Here is a 17,936-nt window from a genome sequence, read left to right as displayed (position 1 = left end):
CAGCCTGGCCAACATGGCAAAACTCTGTCTCTACTAAAAATACAAAATGTAGCCGGGCGTGGTAGCATGCACCTGTAGTCCCAGTTACTCGGGAGACTGAGACAGGAGAATCGCTTGAACCCAGGAGGCGGAGGTTTGCAGTGAGCAGAGATCACGCCGCTGCGCTCCAGCGTGGGCAAGAGAGCGAGACTCCCTCTCAAAAAAAAAAAAAAGAAAAAAGAAAAAAAAATGCCAGAGCTCAGCCATGACCTGCTCCACCCAGCCCTAAGGACACCTCAAGCTCTCCCCTGTACCCACCTCCCACAGCTGCCCACACAGGCCTGAGGTTTCCATTTTTCCTCTTCAGGGATGGCAAGCAAAGAGTTCTTGAATCTTGGACTTCCCTTTAATATGTTAACTTAATTAGCTCATTCTAAGGTGACAGCTTTCTGCTGTATGCTTTTGAACTTAACTTGGAAAATTAACATTTGTGAATAGGATTCAGTTATGAATTTTAATGACTTTCATTCATTCACAGTCCAAACAAATCACATATCTAGTGCTTCCTTTAAAATGTTTATTGCCATTTTATTATAATCATTGGCAATGAAACCGTGTATTAATTTAAAGAGGCAACGGCATGGAATGGATTCTCTTCCCAAGCGGCACGCGCAATGTGGCCCATTGTCCCGAAAGCAGCTAAGGACCGGTTTTTTTTTTTTTTTTTTTTTTGAGATGGAGTCTTGCTCTGTCACCCAGGCTGGAGTGCAGTGGCTGGATCTCAGCTCACTGCAAGCTCCTCCTCTCGGATTCATGCCATTCTCCTGCCTCAGCCTCCCGAGTAGCTGGGACTACAGGCGCCCGCCACCTAGCCCGGCTAGTTTTTTGTATTTTTTTAGTAGAGACGGGGTTTCACCGTGTTAGCCAGGATGGTCTCGATCTCCTGACCTCATGATCCGCCCGTCTCGGCCTCCCAAAGTGCTGGGATTACAGGCTTAAGCCACCGCGCCCGGCAGGACCGGACTTTTACAGTTACAACTGGCCCTGGAGAGGGATGGACTATGGCAAGGTGACAGTTAAAGCCAATGGCCCTGCATTAGTACGTTCTGAAAGGCGCCTGCTCAGAAGGCAGAGTATCTCTTGGTGGCCTTCTAGGAGTCAAGGCCTACAGCCATGGCTAACCATTTCCCACACTTCACTCAGGTAGATGGCTTTTGAAGTCTGTGAGCTGTGCTTGTTTTTTCTTTTTGTTTTTCTTTCTTTCTTTCAAGAGGGAGTCTGTCTCTGTCGCCCAGGCTGGAGTACAGTGGCAAAGTCTCAGCTCACTGCAACCTCTGCCTCCCAGGTTCAAGCAATTCTCCTGCCTTAGCCTCCCGAGTAGCTGGGATTACAGGCGTGTGGCACCAAGCTCGACATTTTTTTTTTTTTAATAGAGACGGGGTTTTACCATACCGGCCAGGCTGGTCTTGAACTCCTGACCTCAGTTGATCCACCCGCCTCGGCCTCCCAAAGTGTTGGGATTACAGGTGTGAGCCACCACACCCGGCCTTTGTTTTTCCTTTTTAAAGTTTTGTCAGATGATAAGAAGAGAGAAGTGACTCTGAACAATAAAATAAGAGATGAGAAAGGCGTGGCTGGAGTCTCCCAGCTAAGGACCCAGCCCTAGGCCCCTGTGTGTCAGAGAACATGGAAGCAGTATCAGCCCAGCAGAGCCCCAGTAATGGGCTGGAGGCACAGGCTTGGGCCAGGTGTGGTGGCTCACACATGTAATCCCAGTAGAAGGTCGAAGCAGGTGGATCACTTGAGGTCAGGAGTTCGAGACCAGCCTGGCCAACATGGTGAATCCCCGCCTGTACTAAAAATACAAAAAAATTAGCTGGGTGTGGTGGCGTGCGCCTGTAGTCCCAGCTAATCAGGAGGCCGAGGCAGGAGAATTGCTTAAATCCGGGAGGGAGAGGTTGCAGGGAGCCAAGATCCTGCCACTACACTCCAGCCTGGGCGAGAGAGTGAGACTCCACCTCAAAAAAAAAAAAAAAAAAATCTGGTCTGCTGGCTCAGCCTGCTCAAGGGCTGAGTTCTCACCAGCGCCCCCAGGAGGAGCCTGAGGTCACTGCAGGTGCCTGCCCAGCCCAGCATTCCTGGGCGGCCCAAGGGGTGGTAGGAGCTGAAGAGTGGTTCATACCCGCACATTCTCACAATGTCTGAAAAAGGAAAAGGAAATACTATTTGGTAGTAAACTATGTGTTCCAGATATATTTGGGGTGAACATTCTATTTCATCATATATCCTCTTGCTCATTTACTGGCAAAGTGCTTACAAAATTTCTAAGTGGCAACCCCTTGTGTGTGTGCCTAGTTGGGGAAGGCAAGGGTGAAACAGAGCTGTGCTGTTCAGTGCAACTGTCAAAAGTCACATGCGACAGTTCTAATTGAAATTAGTTAAAATGCAATACAATTAGAAATTCAGCATCTGCACCAGCCACACGCAAGCACTGGCTACCATACCGGGCCACGCAGACCAGGTCCATCCTAACACAGAGTTCCATCAGACAGTGCTGGTCTCGGGGCCCACACTGGGGCACCAACGGTCCTCTTTACTGTGATACACCCGAGATGCCCACCCAGCTTCACATTTGCACTCCAGGCCCAGCCCTCTCCTGGGCTCAAGCACCCTGGAAGCAATCTTTGCTGGTTCTGGAAACAAGATTTAGACACATTTCCCTCCCCCTAGACTCACAACTACCCACCACTCACTACCACCTGCTTTATTTTCATGTGGCCCCAGTAACTAATTACCGTCAACTCGGTGGCTTAAAACAACACAAATGGGCCAAGTGAGGTGGCTCACACCTGTAATCCTGGCACTTTGGGAGGTCAAGGTAGGTGGATCACCTGAGGTCACGAGTTCAAGACCAGCCTGGCCAACATGGTGAAACCCCATCTCTATTAAAAATACAAAAATTAGCCAGGCATGGCAGTGGGCGCCTATAATCCCAGCTACTCAGGAGGCTGAGACATGAGAATCGCTTGAACCCAGGAGGCAGAGGTTGCAGTGAGCTGAGATGGAGCTACTGTACTCCAGCCTGAGAGGCAGAGCAAGACTCTGCTCCCGCCACCCCAAGAAAAGATTGTATAACAGAAATAAGGAAACAAGCTGAGAGAAGAGGTGAGTTCGAGGTCATGCGGCTGATGAAGGGTATTAGGGAGGACAGGTTATGCTGCAGTAACAAGGACCCCTAAATCTCAGTGGCTGAGTCCAGCACAAGCCTGTCTTCTCTATACCTGTGTCCAGCCTGGGTGTTAGCAGGGTGCACAGTGATGCGGGGATCAGGGACGCAGAGTGACCAGGCACCGTCTCTACCTCACCCAGGCCTGTACATGACCACGAGAGGGAGGCAGCTCCCCACTGGCTGCGGAAGCTTCTTCCGAGCATGACACGCCCCACATCCACACCTAAGCACATTCCATGACCATGCCCTCCTTGAAGGTGGTAGGAAGTGTATGCCCAGAGGGCAGCAGTGACAGAAGCTGGGGTGGGAACCCCAGAGACCCCCATCTGCTACCCACTGCCGGTCCCCCCACCAGGCACAAAGCAGCGAGCACGCCCACCCCCATCAGGCACCAAGCGTTGAGCCGCAGACTCAGGAGCTCAGGTGTTATCTTTCCTGCAGGATTAAGCTTGGCTGCTGGAGACAAGAGTCTGGGGAAAATGTCTCTGGACTCAGAAGCGCCCCACAGCTCCCAGGGCTCCAGGGCATAGGAGCAGGCACATCCCCGGCTCACTTACTATTGCAGACTGACGCCAAACTGCTGGGTGGGCAGCGGGGGCCGCGGGGGCGGCGTCTTGGTGGGAGGTGGCGTCTGGCCCTCGTGCAGGCTCTGGAGCTTCTCATCGTACCTGCGGACACAACAGAGGCTGGGCTCTCACCTGGCAGGGTAGCTGGCATCCATGGAGGCACTGGGTGGAGCTGGATACCCCACAAACACCTGCAGGACACCTGGGCGTCCCCTCCCTCTGGGCGCACATGCCACGCAGCCAGCTCACATTCACGCGGTCACAATCCCCCACTGCTGTGGGCTATTCTTGCAACAGGCAGTAGCCCTGCCCCCAGCAAACGTCCATTCTCTCCTGCGACCCCTGGCCAGCGGGCCTACCCTGGCCGGCAGAGCGGCCTCACCTGCTTGCCATGCGGTCAGCCCTGAGGTGGGCGTGACCGCCCTCAGCTCTCCTGAGTGTCTGAAATTAAGACAAACGCTGGCTTCTAATGCTAAAGGGGACTTGTCCCTTTTGTTAATTACTTGATCCCCAGTGTCTGGAAAGGGCTTGCGGCCTAGTAGATGCTCAATTAAAATATTTGTTGAATGAACGAAGAAAGCCATGAACAGCTGGACTCTGAAGAGGATGGATAAATTCTGAAGGAAGCTTAATCTTAAAGCCTTCCAGTAAAAAGAACCTCTGTGCTGGGCGCGGTAGCTCACGCCTGTAATCCCAGCACTTTGGGAGGCCAAGGCAGGCGTTTCACTTGAGGTTAGAAGTTCTTTTTTTTTTTTTTTTTTGAGACGGAGTCGCTCTGTTGCCCAGGCTGGAGCGCAGTGGCCGGATCTCAGCTCACTGCAAGCTCCGCCTCCCGGGCTTACGCCATTCTCCTGCCTCAGCCTCCCGGGTAGCTGGGACTACAGGCGCCCGCCACCTCGCCCGGCTAGTTTTTTGTATTTTTTAGTAGAGACGGGGTTTCACCGTGTTAGCCAGGATGGTCTTGATCTCCTGACCTCGTGATCCGCCCGTCTCGGCCTCCCAAAGTGCTGGGATTACAGGCTTGAGCCACTGCGCCCGGCCTGGGTTAGGAGTTCAAGACCAGACTGGACAACATGATGAAATCCCGTCTCTACCAAAATTACAAAAATTAGCTGGGCATGGTTGTGCACGCCTGTTATCCTGGCTACTTGGGAGGCTGAGGCAGGAGAATCACTTGAACCCAGGAGGTGCAGGTTGCAGTGAGCCGAGATCGTGCCACTGCAGCCTGGGCGACAGAGCAAGACTCCATCTCACAAAAGAAAAGAAAAGAGCCTCTGTGCAGCAGGTTAACAGTCCTTCCTTAACAGAGTCCTTCCTTAACACAGACAATTACATATTGAGGCCCTACTATGTGCCGGGCACTGTGCAAACAGCAGTAACCCGGCCACAGGATAGGGGGAGAACATGAGCATCAGTCAGCAGCTCGGGAGCAAGGCAGTCAGTGACACAAGATGGTGCAGGCACGTGTTGCAGAGGCACCCGACACGCAGGGAAGGTCTGCAGAGAAGGCGGCACACTGGACTGAGCCTGGCCAGCCAAGCAGGTGTGAGCCGCTGCCACGTGTGGTTGTCCTTTGTGAGTTAATCACAGCGCTCTGTGCCCTGAGTGGCTCCCCAGAGAGGTCTCTGTCCCTCATGAGGGGCCCACCATGAAAGCGTTACTTTGTGTACTTTACAGATTGGGAAACTGAGGCTTGTCAAGGTCTGGGGACATGCCTCAGGTCACAAGCTAGGACGACAGCCAGGATTCAGGACCCCAAGGCCCTGCCCTGCTGCTTTGCCAGTGGGTCTCAGCCTCCGGTCCTCACAGCACCCACCAGGAAGTATGGGGGGGTGGATAAAATCCAGACTTAGCCCCCAAGTCCAGTAGATGCTCAAAAGCATCAGGGTTGGACGTGTCCTCTGGGGTTCTGCTGCAAGGCTATGGAACTGGGGTAGCGGCTGCCTACTGAGTAAGTTCAGGAGCTCCCAATGCCCAAGCCCACGCCCCCTCCCAAACCTTGTCCCCTCTGACTCACAGGACCCTGCACCCTCAGTGTTGCCAGCCACCTGCACATTCCAGAGGCCCTAGATTGCACCCAGTAGCCATTGAGAAGCCGGAGCTGGGTGTTTCAGATGCCGTCCATTTCATCCCCAAATTGCTCTCCCACGCGGGAGGATGTGAAGTTACCCTTTGTCACCAGATCAAATCACTTCCACCACAGAGCTGCTAAAAATACATCTTCTGAGCCGTCTCCACAGACTCCCCCGGGTCACTCTAATGAGGTCTGGGACTGGGGTCTTGCCAGGGGACCAGGGATTCCCATCATCCTCCCATGGCCTCCAGGTCCAGTTCACTCTCCTCTGCTTGGCACCAAGGACTCCTGGTCCAAGGTGACCTCCAGTTTCACGTTCACCAACTTCTGCTTAATCATGTGGGACTTCTCGCTGCCTCCAGATCTCCCAATATTTCACCCACATGTTTGCAGGAGGGCTTCCCTCTGCTGGAAATGTGCTTCCCTGCCCTCTTGATCTAACCAACCGTCCCTGTGAAACTCACTTTAAACGGCCGGGCGCGGTGGCTCAAGCCTGTAATCCCAGCACTTTGGGAGGCCGAGACGGGTGGATCATGAGGTCAGGAGATCGAGACCATCCTGGCTAACATGGTGAAACCCCGTCTCTACTAAAAATACAAAAACTAGCTGGGCGAGGTGGCGGGCGCCTGTAGTCTCAGCTACTCGGGAGGCTGAGGCAGGAGAATGGCTAAACCCGGGAGGCGGAGCTTGCAGTGAGCTGAGATCCGGCCACTGCACTCCAGTCCGGGCGACAGAGCGAGACTCCGCCTCAAAAAAAAAAAAAAAAAAAAAAAAGAAACTCACTTTAAGAGCCACCTCCTCCTGGAAGTCTTCCTGGATTACCCCCACATATCAGTCCCCTCCCCAGCTGGGTTCAATGCCTCCTCTGGCCCCTGTCATCACTGATTTGTGGCCCTCACTAGCCTGAGCGTGTCATGAGAGCAGGGACCACACTCTCTAAACACCTCTATATCCCAGCACCTGCCACGTAACTTGGCATCCGGAGAGAAGTTATTATCTCCATTGCCCCTGCAAAGCTACCAGTCTCACCTGCATGCACTTTGGCAAGAGCCTACACCTTTAAAGGAGCCCCTCAGAGAGGGAGACGGGGCAGAGGGAACCCAGGCTGGGGGTCCAGAGACCCAGGCTGGATCTGGCCACACCCCGTACTGGCTGCGTGGCACGTGCCTTCCCAGGCAGCCTCTATTCATCCGGGCCTGCATTTAAGCCTCGTAGTGGGCACACCAATCAAGCTTTCAGCATCCAGCAGACGGGTCATTTTCTAGAGCGCCCACGACGTCCCTGAGAACATTTCATTCTGTACACAGCGTTATCCACACGCCTGGGAAATTCCCCCAATTTTCTGCTCAAAAGCAAAAACGGTAAACACCAAGGCAACAAACGGCCATTGCCAGGCTAGGGCTTATTTTTTAAATCAGGTCTGCAGTGGTGGGCGAGGAAAACAGCCCGTCCTGCATACAACCTTTGCAATCTCATTTCTCTGAGTCAGCAGCTGCAGATCTTTGTCGACGCCGCAGATTTCTGAGCCAAAGCCAGCCAAGCACACATTTGGAAATGAAGCCTTAAACATTGATGGGATCGAACCAAGCCCTTTGGAAGCACAAAGATGTACTGACGTGGCTTCTGGGGTCTAACCGGCACTCACCGCAGAACTTCGGGAGGGATTATCAGCTGGTCGTATTTAAGGTGTTCATGGAGCTGGCTCAGGTAGTTGAAATAGGTGACTTTTTTCCCAAACTTGTGACTAAGAAAGCAGAAGCAAGAGAATAAAAAAACCATTAGGCACCAGCAGAGAGACCAAGGGTTGCAGGGAGGGAGGGCAGGGGAGCTGGCAGCAGAACAACGCAGGCATTTTTCATATTAAGAAAATGTAAACGCTGACACAACTTAAAACCCGAACATGACAAGCAGCGCACGCCGGGAGATATTTTGCTTTCACGAGATCTCCAATGCACCAAACACTCTGGAGTGGCTCATTTGCATAAAAATAAATATCTGCCTCCAATTTACATCTGCCCTGAATTTGCATAGATAGAGGAGATAGCGGGCGTGCCAAGAAGCGCTTTTAGGGGATGCAGGTTAGGCAGGGGGCACTAAGGCACTGGCACAGACAACCTCTGAGGTTGATGCCTGCCCCAGGGCAGCCTCAGCTGCTGGTGGTTTTGGGGTCAGTGGTGGCTTCACATTTGGCCACCTCTTCTAAGGACGGGGATCAACGAGGCTCTCCAACTTTGTCTCCATGACAGTCTCTGGGACCTCAGGGAGTAGCGTAACCAGAAGGTCAGACATGCCCTGGCCAGGTGCAGCAATTCCGTTTCCTCCCTCCCCTTGTGCCCCAGGGCAATTCACTCCCTCTCAGGGCCTGGGTCTGAAAGTGGGGGATCCCCCTCCTAAGTGACGGCAGAAGACAATGCAAGGCTATTTGCACATCTAGTCCACTGCCTGATGTCTGGTGGACATGCTTGCTGCGACGATTGCTATTAGTAACAAGGCTCAGCATGAATTGCAAAGTGGGGATCACTGACAGATGGATGTGAGCATGCCTCTATACAGAAGCCTGTAATCCTCCCCTTCTTTATGACAGTCTAGGTTTGGTTTTTGTCATAAATATATCATTTGAGTTTTATTTTGTAGGACAATATTATTTCCTTATTGTATATGTTTAAAATATACAACTTTTTTTTTCCCCCCCGAGATGGAGTCTCGCTCTGTCACCCAGGCTGGAGTGCAGTGGTGTGATCTCGGCTCACTGCAGCCTCTGCCTCCTGGGTTCAAGTGATTCTCCTGCCTCAGCCTCCTGAGTAGCTGGGATTACAGGTGCACACCACCACGCCTGACTAATTTTTGTATTTTTAGTAGAGACAGGGTTTCTCCATGCTGGCCAGGCTGATCTTGAACTCCTGACCTCATAATCTGGCCAGTTCGGCCTCCCAAAGTGCTGGGATTACAGGCATGAGCCACCGTGCCCAGCCAAGATATACAACTATTAATGTGGATAAAGAATTATACTGTTACTGGAAAAGGAAAGTTATGCATTCGGCCAAACCGAAGATATTTTATGTTATTTTATGACAATTTGAAAGTCTTAAAATAAGTATTCATGTATTTTCAATGTTATTTTGTGAAATCAAAATAATTCAAGTTACCATTGCAAAAACAAAAAATATGGAGATCATGACAGGTAGGAGGATCCGAAGGGACACCGCCAGCCCAGCTGTCAGCCCAACGCTCAGCCCACTGCCAGTGCCAGGTAGTTCCCAAAGGAGCCCGAGGGAGGCCGAGCTGTGTGTATTGGCTCCCCCTAGTGGACGAGAAAGAATCGGATCCGGGGGCCGGGGGAGTGGGGGCGGGGACTGCTCGGTTTCTGCATTCAAGGACGCCGCCAGGTAGCAGGCCAGGGAACCCGGGCTGAAGGCTGGGGCGGCAGAAGAGCCACCAAAGTGCAGTGTGCCCCTCACACCAAAGACAATGGGAGGGAGGAAAGCGGCGCCTGCCTTAGTCCTTGCACCCCAGTCCCCGGGGAAAGGGGCTGGTGGGACCCCTGCGGGAGTGTCCTCACCGCCTGCCCATTTAGACTCCACAGGACTCGGGGACAGTCCGGTCTCTGCTGGAAGGCTGCCGGAGGGTCTTTCCGGGGCTGTAAAGTGCTGTCAACGTCCTGTGTGATGGGTAGAAGGAACCTACTAAGGGCAAAGGGAGCCTTGCCCCTCTGCAGTACCCATTCTCAGGGACAGAAGAGCTACAGGGAGGCCTCCCATGCCCAGCCCCTCACCTTCCTCTCTGCAGCCTCCCTGACCCCTCCTGCAGGCCAGGCTCTGCCGAACATGGACTCAGGGGCAGGCGCAGCCAGAGCCCTACCACTTGCCTCTCACTCTCGGGAAAGGGCCCACAGGCCAGCTCAGCCAGGGACTCCCGACACGGCGGGCGGCAGTCATGGGGTTCTTGTTAGAGCCGCAGCCACAGGCACCACCTGTGGGGGTGTGAGTCGGGAGGTCTGGGCCAGACCCAGGGCTCTTTTGTGTGTGGGCGTTTGAGAGCCTCAGAGTTCCTCCACTTCCTTCATTTACGAATGAAGACTTGGGGAACAGAGAGATTAGGTGGCTGCCCAAGACCTCACAGGCAACGGGCAGCAGAGCCCAGTCTGGGCTCCAGAGTCCCAGCCCAATTCCTGTGGTCCTCTCCTGGCAGCTGCCAGGCACGAGGCAGGATGAGGGGCAGAGCCACACAGGCTCAGGCTGGATCCCAGCCCATGCCCTTCCTCGTGGTGCGACCTTGGGTGTAACCTTTCTGAGAATCAACCTCTTCTTCTTTGAAATGGGGAAAATGTGGCTGACTTCACAGTACAATTTTGCAGTGCCTGGGATATAAGGTGCATAAGATATTGGAATCAAATTAATACAAAAGGGTAGTTTAAAAAGATTTTTTTTCGGCCGGGCGCGGTGGCTCAAGCCTGTAATGCCAGCACTTTGGGAGGCCGAGATGGGCGGATCACGAGGTCAGGAGATCGAGACCATCCTGGCTAACACGGTGAAACCCCGTGTCTACTAAAAAATACAAAAAAACTAGCCAGGCGAGGTGGCGGGTGCCTGTAGTCCCAGCTACTTGGGAGGCTGAGGCAGGAGAATGGCGTGAACCCGGGAGACGGAGCTTGCAGTGAGCTGAGATCCGGCCACTGCACTCCAGCCTGGGTGACAGAGCGAGACTCTGTCTCAAAAAAAAAAAAGATGTTTTTTCCTTTTTTTGAGGAGGAGTTTCACTCTTGTTGCCTGGGCTGGAGTACAATGGCGCGATCTTGGCTCACTGCAACCTCCGTCTCCTGGGTTCAAGCGATTCTCCTGCCTTAGCCTCCTGAGTAGCTGGGATTATAGGTGCCCGCCACCACGCGCCGCTGATTTTTTGTATTTTTAATACAGACGGGGTTTCGCCATATTGGCCAGGTTGGTCTCGAACTCCTGACCTCAGGTAATCTGCCCACTTCAGCCTCCCAAAGTGCTGGGATTAAGGGGTGAGCCACTGCTCCCAGCCAGCTTAAAAACATTTTAAAACAGGGCCAGGTGAGGTGGCTCATGCCTATAATCCCAGCACTTTGGGAGGCCAAGGCTGAAGGACTGCTTGAGCTTAGGAATTCAAAACCAGCCTGGGTAACATGGCAAAACCCTGTCTCCACTAAAAATACAAAATTTAGCTGGGCATAGTGGCTTGGGGTGTCCAAGCCCTGCCCATTTCAAAGAGAAGCCTGGCCATGGGCGACCTCCTCCTGGGTGGAAACCTCTCAGCCCCTGGAAGAGTCAGCCTGGTAATGCCTTTGCACACTGAAGGCCTTGGGCCAACACCACAGTTTGTGCCAGAAATGTGATTGAGGGTGGGGGCCTTGGGCTGTATTCATCTCATCTCAGGAGGGGCTGGAGACTGAGTGACTGAGGTCAGCCGGGTGGATACTCCGTGCCTACATGACTGACCCGCAACAAAAACGCTGGGCACCAAGGCTCGGTGAGCTTCCCTGGCCAGCCATGCTCCCTCCTCCTCCACACATTCTTGCTGGGAGAGTGGAGCACTGTCTGTATGAAACCGCCTGGAGAGAACAGCCAGGAGCTTGCACTGGACCTCCGGGACTCAGCCCTGTGTGCCTTTTACCTTTGCTGACTTAAATCTGTGCCCTGTCTCTGTAACAGACCACACCAATGAAGGTAACAGCTTTCCTGAGATCTGTGAGTCCCTCTGGAAATTCACAGAACCTGAGGGTGGTCACAGAGTGTGGGGTCTCAGGTCAAGGCAGGGGGCTAAACACCAGGTGCAAACCCCACAGGTGTCAAAGGCCAGCACTCCTGCCCATGACCTGGGCCGGCCTTGTGACCCCCCGCAGACCCCCAAGCGGGTGGGGAGCCCCAGATCCACAGGCACCCTGGAGACGGGCCCTCCGTGGCACGTGGATAGGGAAGGCCGTCCCACGGACACTGAGGGACCTCCAACCCCAGCGGGGTCCTCTCCCACAGTCCCGCACACCTGATGAGCGGCTTGAAGATGTTCCACAGGACCTTGATGAAGCTGGTGGGGTGCACCACGTAGAGGGCCTTCAAGTTCTTCTTGTATCTGAGGAGGAAAACGGGGGATGACTTCAGGCTGCCAGGCTCCGAGAAACACCCCACGCCCAATAACCCAAGAAAAGCTGCCTCCACTCTGAGTCTCAGAATGTTACTTCTCTCAACGGGATCAATTTAAGGACATCAAACAAAGAATGAAATAAACTCAGGGAAAATCAGGACCCCTCACCCACTGCCCCCGCCAGGGACGCCTGCAGCCCTTTACAGTTCGCAGAGGCACACGTGCAGGTCGGAGCCCTGTTTATAGGCACTCACTCACACCAGGGTGGGGTGGGGGTCTGGAGCACAACCTGGGGGCAATGTGGCAACAGCTCTCAGAATTAAAACTGCACAGAGCCTCTCGGCCAACACCTCCCCTGCAGGAGCTGACCCGGACCAGAAGGAGCTCACCATGTTGGTTATGATGGGAAAAAACCCGGTAATAACCTAAACATCAGCCGGCCAGAGGCTGGTTCAATGCAACAGCCGCCTGTTTGGACGAACAGAGGCAAGATGGCGCATTTCCGGGTTCTTCATCACCGGCTTTTCCCGTGCGCACAAAAATGCAGCTGACACCCAGGAAGGTACAGATTAATCAGGCATGCGCCAGGTGATGTCAATCCAAAGAGACCAAGATTTACCTGGTGGCACCTGCGGAGCGCCCCCCCCCCCCCACACACACACACACACCCGTGCCCCGCCTATTGCCCTTCCACTCCTAAAAAAGCCACTCCCGGCAGACGTGCGGGCCGGGCTTCCTCAGCCCCCACCTTTGTCTGGACTGCATTAGGAACTCTGCCGGAGAGCTCTACCGGGTGACTCTCTCGGCCTCCTTTGCCGGAGGCCAACAGACTTCACCCCCATACCTTTTTCCCTGGAGCTAGATGACCAAAGAATAAATTTGCAGTTTCGCTTTTAGCCTTGCCTACTCGCTGGTTCTTTTGTGCTCTCTCTGGTGGTCTTAGAAAAACAAATCACCGCCCACACAATGGAATACCAGGTGAGCTTCCCTCTCTCCTTCTTCCCAGTCCCAACACTTCCTTCTTGAATATTTCAGTCCAAAACCATCAGGTTGGGCAAGAAAGGTACCTCTAGCGACGGGGAACTCACCACCCCTGCAGACATTCCACTTTTGGGTAGTTTGATGCCTAGAGTGTCCCTCCTTTTTGCTTCTCCTGAGCCGAGATCTGTAACGTTAGCCCTAACACCCAGCCCTATCCACCCTCCTGGGGAGCGGGAGAGTCACACAGAACAAGTCTGCCTCTTTCATCTGATGACTTGAAGGCCACGGCTGTCACGTTCCTCTCTTCCCTGCCTAGTCCCCTTTGGCCAAGATTAAATGATCGCCAGTTGGAAGTCACTGCTTCAAGTCTCCCCACCTGCGTGGCTCTGCTTATCAACGCCCTTCAATGACAGCCCTGACAGCCTCCCCAGGCTGCAGCAAGGCCGGCCTCCTTCCCCGGGCTGGTGCTTTGTCACTGCTCACAAGTCCCTGCTGGCAACACAGATTCCAACTCGCCAGCTAGATTTCATACATCGACCACCAGCACATCTTACCTGGATGTTAAGGAATTCTGCTGCTCTCTCTCAAGCGGGAATGACCCGTTCCTGATGTGCGAACCGGCAGCCCCCTCGAGAAAGGGAAGGGAAACCACCTGGGCTGATTTCGGGTTTGTTTCTCTGAGCTGATTTCTGGCAACTGAGAAGTGGGGGGAAGGTACCTCAAGGAATCTGGGGTGCATCTTCAATTGTCACGTGGGGAAGTGCAGAGGGCAAAACCTTCAGCTGCTTTAGCTCAAGACAGGGCTACTGTGCACATCCTGCTGTGTCAGCCTGAGCCTCCTGAAAGGGTTGCTTTAAACACACCACTGACCTCTCCTCAAGCACCTGCCATGACTCCCTGCTGCCTCTTAAACACAGTCCAGCATCCTCTGTGCCCCTCCCTCCTTTGCTGCCTTCCTCCACGGCTCCCCAAGTGAACCCTACAGTCCAGCCCCCCAACTGCACCAAAGTCCACCCTGCTCTTTCTTGCACCTGGCCATACCTTGTACCAGAAACAAAATCCAGTGATTGCCACTTCACGACACCCTGCCCACCACTCCACGGGCAGCTCAAAGGCTGCCTCCTCCATGCAGCCTTCCTGATTACGCTGGCTGGAACCTTGGTACTTCCTGCCAGTACCACTTCACTTCTCCATCCTCCCATCTAATGCTTATTAAAAGCTTGCCAGCCGGACACACTGGCTCACGCCTGTAATCCCAGCACTTTGGGAGGCCCAGGCAGGCGGATCACGGGTCAGGAATTCGAGACCAGCCTGGCCAACATAGTGAAACCCCGTCTCTACTAAAAATACAAAAATTAGCCGGGCATGGTGGCTCACGCTTGTAGTCCCAACTACTCGGGAGGCTGAGGTATGAGAATCACTTGAACCTGCGAGGCGGAGGTTGTGGTGAGCCGAGGTCTCACCACTGTACTCCAGCCTGGACAACTGAATGAGACTCTGTCTCAAAAAAAAAAAAAAAAAAAGCCTGCCATATGCAGACCCTTTCCCACCTGCAAGGGATGCAGAGACAGGTCAGGGGTCACAGCCTAGTGCAGGAGGCAGACCCGTTCACAAACCCCTAAGTGTTAGGATTGCTGTCTGCTCAGGAACAGTGAGGCTGCAGGGGAGGGGCTATTGATTCTCCCAGGACAACCCAGGAAGGCTTCCAGGAGGAGGACATGAGCTGGGGCTAGGCCATCTCCAGCTTATACAGGTGCCCAGTAAATGACTACAAAATGCAGCAACAATTCTTTGCCTAAGACATGGGACAGGGAACCAAGAAGTCCCTCCAAAGGTCCTACTGATAATGACAGCAGGACCCAAAAGGCAACTGGAGGAAGGATTTCTGGGACATTCAGGCACTGCTTCCCACTGTCCCACTGACTCAGGTATCTGTGAAGCAGATTTCTGTTACAGGTTTGAAAGGACTTCGAAGAAGGAAAACCCAGAGGAATCTAGAATATCCACATCAACGCCCACCGCCGCAGTCTACGAGCCAGATATATTGCAAAGTTGATTGCTAGGCAGGACGTCCCTCAGGAGAAGTCCGCTGACTCCAGGCCATGGCCGAGTGGTGAGTAGCGTGGGGTGGGGGAGGGAGGTGGGGGAGGGAGGTGGGAGCCTGGGGTGGGGTCCTGCCCTACCACACCCAAGCTGAGTGACCACAGGTAAGTCACTTGCTCTCTGGGGCCTGTGTCCTCATCTGTAAAATGGAACTGCCCATCCTACCAATAGTAGGCATCAGAATGCCCCTTGCAGGCTGTAAAGGGCTGTGCAGGCAGGAAGAGGGGTTAGGGAAGAAACAGTCATGAAGTTGTTTCTTTGCCAGTAATTCACTGGACCACAGGGGTGGGCAAATGGGCACGCAGGACGAACCCAGCCTGCTTCCTGCGTCAGTACAGCCCGCAAGCTAAAAATGGCTTTTTGTGTTTTTAAGCGGTTGAAAAAGAAACAGAAGATTTCATGACACGTGAAAATGACATGAAATTCACATTTCAGTGTCCATAGCGTTTTACTGGAACACGGTCCAACAGAGTTGTTGCAATAGAGTGACTGGCCTGCAAAGCTAAAATACTGACTGTCTGGCCCTTTAAGAGCAAGGGTGTTGGCTGCTTGGCGTGGTGGCTCACGCCTGTAATCCCAGTACTTCCGGAGGCTGAGGTGGGAGGATCGCTTGAGCCTGGAGTTTGAGACCAGCCTGGGCCACACAGTGAGATCCCCGTCTCTACAAAAAAATACAAAAACTAGCTGGGTGTGGTGGTGCATACCTGTAATCCCAGCTACTCAGGTGGCTGAAGCAAGAGGATTGCTAGAGCCCACTGAACTCCAGCCTGGGCGACATTTTCCTTTCTTTTCTTTTTTTTCTTTCTTTTCTTTTGTATTTTTAGTAGAGATGGGGTTTCACCATGTTGGCCAGCCTGGTCTGAAACTCCTGACCTCAGGTGACCTACTCACCTTGGTTTCCCAAAGTGCTGGGATTACGGGCATGAGACATGGTGCCTGGCCGAGACCGTCTCTTTAAAAAAAAAAAAAAAAAAAAGAAAGAAAATAAAAATAAAGGAAAAGAAAGAATCCTCTGCCCGGGATTCCAAAGTCTTAGCCAGAGGGGTGGTGAACCCCCACTGCCCCACGTTTGCTCACCCCCTACCCTCCGCCCTTCCAGGCCCCTCCCCCACTGCATACTCTGTGACCACCTGTGGCCACAATGCCTCCTCCTGCCACACCTAGCCCACACCCACGTCCCTGAAGGCTTGCGGGCACGCACTTCCTGTCGAACTCCTTGTATGCGCTCTGGAGCCAGCCCAGGGATGGCTTGTTCCGGCTGTTCAGCCCGTAGTGGAAATAGACGATGGTATAATCGTTCTCGACGTACTGGTCCAGCGTGTACTTCAAATACCTGGGCATAACACAGAAGATTCAGTTATGAAAATCATCTACTCATTATTGAAACCCAACGTTTCCTACAACGGAAGCTGTGATCACCCAGTGGGTGCCAGCACTGGGCCACACGGAGACTCCATGCACCGGGGGCCCCGGTCCTCATTTCCCAGATGACCTCTGAGGCTGAGGCGTTAAGTGACTTATCTAAAGTCACACAACTAGTAAGTGGATGTGGTAGGCGAAAATATGGGCCGTGGAAAGAAATCTTTATCAAATCCGTGGAACCTGAGAATATGACCTTATCTGGGAAAAAAGGTCTTTGCAGGTACAATTAAATTTAGGACCTTGAGAGGAGGGGCTCATCCTGGACTACCCAGGCGGACCTTCCGTGCAATCACATGCATCCCTCTAAGGCAGACGTGAAGATGAGAAATCAGAGGGGAGAAGGTCACGTGAAGACAGAAGCAAAGCAGAGCAGAGTGTGACGTGGCCACCAGCCCTGGAAGGCCAAGGACTGCTGACAGCCTTTATGGGCTGGACAGGCAAGGAAGGGATTCTCCCTCCGCAGGGAGCACGGCCCTGCCCACACCTTGATTTTGAACTTCCAGCCTCCAGAACTGTGAGAGAATACACTTCTGGTTTTATGCCACCACGTGTGGTCATGGTTACGGCAGCCCCGGGAAACTCACGAGGAGGATGAGCTGGGATTCGAACCCAGGAATGCTTGACTGCTCAACCCTTGCCGTTAACCCCAACACCATAGGCCCTTCCACCTCAGACGCCCTGCTGCTTGCTGCATTTCTAAGGCAAGCAATTCCCTCTTTCCAGGTGAGCTTCTAACATTTTGCTTTTCATTATAAAGTCAGAGTCCTGACACTGCCCTGTGTCTGTCACCTACCACCCCCTATGGTGTAGGCTCTACCCACTTCCCATGGACCACGTTCCATCCTGCCCTGCTGCACCGAGGAAGCATTGTCTTCACGTTACCTGTGAGAAGGGGATTGCCCTGCCATCTGCAGGAGGAAGGGCTGCAGAAGGACCTCCTTCCTAACCCTCCATCAGCACTCTGCAGGGCTCGACACTGAATCAGTCAGGCCATGATCCCTCAGCTCAGGTTGTCCAGGTTCTCACCTGGAGCACATCTTGTAATTAATCCACCCAGGTGGTCCTGCTCTCTGAGGCTGTGGGCGGGGTGCTCTGCAGACAGATGCCCCCAGAACTGCCTCAGGAGAAAGCCCCAGCTGCCTGTGCCCATCTGCAGATACTCAGCTGATCTTGCACTGCCCAGAAGCCTGGAGACCAAGGATGCCAGCTTCTCCTTTGTGCATCTGATTTATAAGCAACGTCAGAGTGTCCTCTGTCAAAAGCCCAAACTAGGGCCGGGCGCGGTGGCTCAAGCCTGTAATCCCAGCACTTTGGGAGGCCGAGACGGGCGGATCACGAGGTCAGGAGATCGAGACCATCCTGGCTAACACGGTGAAACCCCGTCTCTACTAAAATACAAAAAACTAGCCGGGCGAGATGGCGGGCGCCTGCAGTCCCAGCTACTCGGGAGGCTGAGGCAGGAGAATGGCGTGAACCCGGG

General features: G+C 53.5%; 1 protein-coding gene across 1 annotated transcript in view; it reads right to left on the bottom strand.

Moving 5' to 3' along the window:
* ARHGAP8 (Rho GTPase activating protein 8) overlaps positions 1–17,936 on the bottom strand; it is a 64,034-nt gene that overhangs the window by 30,310 nt on the left and 15,788 nt on the right. Inside the window, exons 6-9 of the mRNA XM_026447970.1 lie at positions 16,236–16,367; positions 11,852–11,938; positions 7,494–7,592; positions 3,766–3,876 (exon numbers count right to left, since the gene is read on the bottom strand). Of these exons, the coding sequence (XP_026303755.1) occupies positions 3,766–3,876; positions 7,494–7,592; positions 11,852–11,938; positions 16,236–16,367 (429 nt within the window). The remainder of the gene's footprint in view (positions 1–3,765; positions 3,877–7,493; positions 7,593–11,851; positions 11,939–16,235; positions 16,368–17,936) is intronic.

This window comes from Piliocolobus tephrosceles, chromosome 19 (assembly GCF_002776525.5).
Source record: "Piliocolobus tephrosceles isolate RC106 chromosome 19, ASM277652v3, whole genome shotgun sequence".
NCBI classification, from domain to species: Eukaryota; Metazoa; Chordata; class Mammalia; order Primates; family Cercopithecidae; genus Piliocolobus; species Piliocolobus tephrosceles.
Note: the sequence above shows the minus strand (reverse complement) of the source record. Positions and strands in the feature narration are given on the sequence as shown.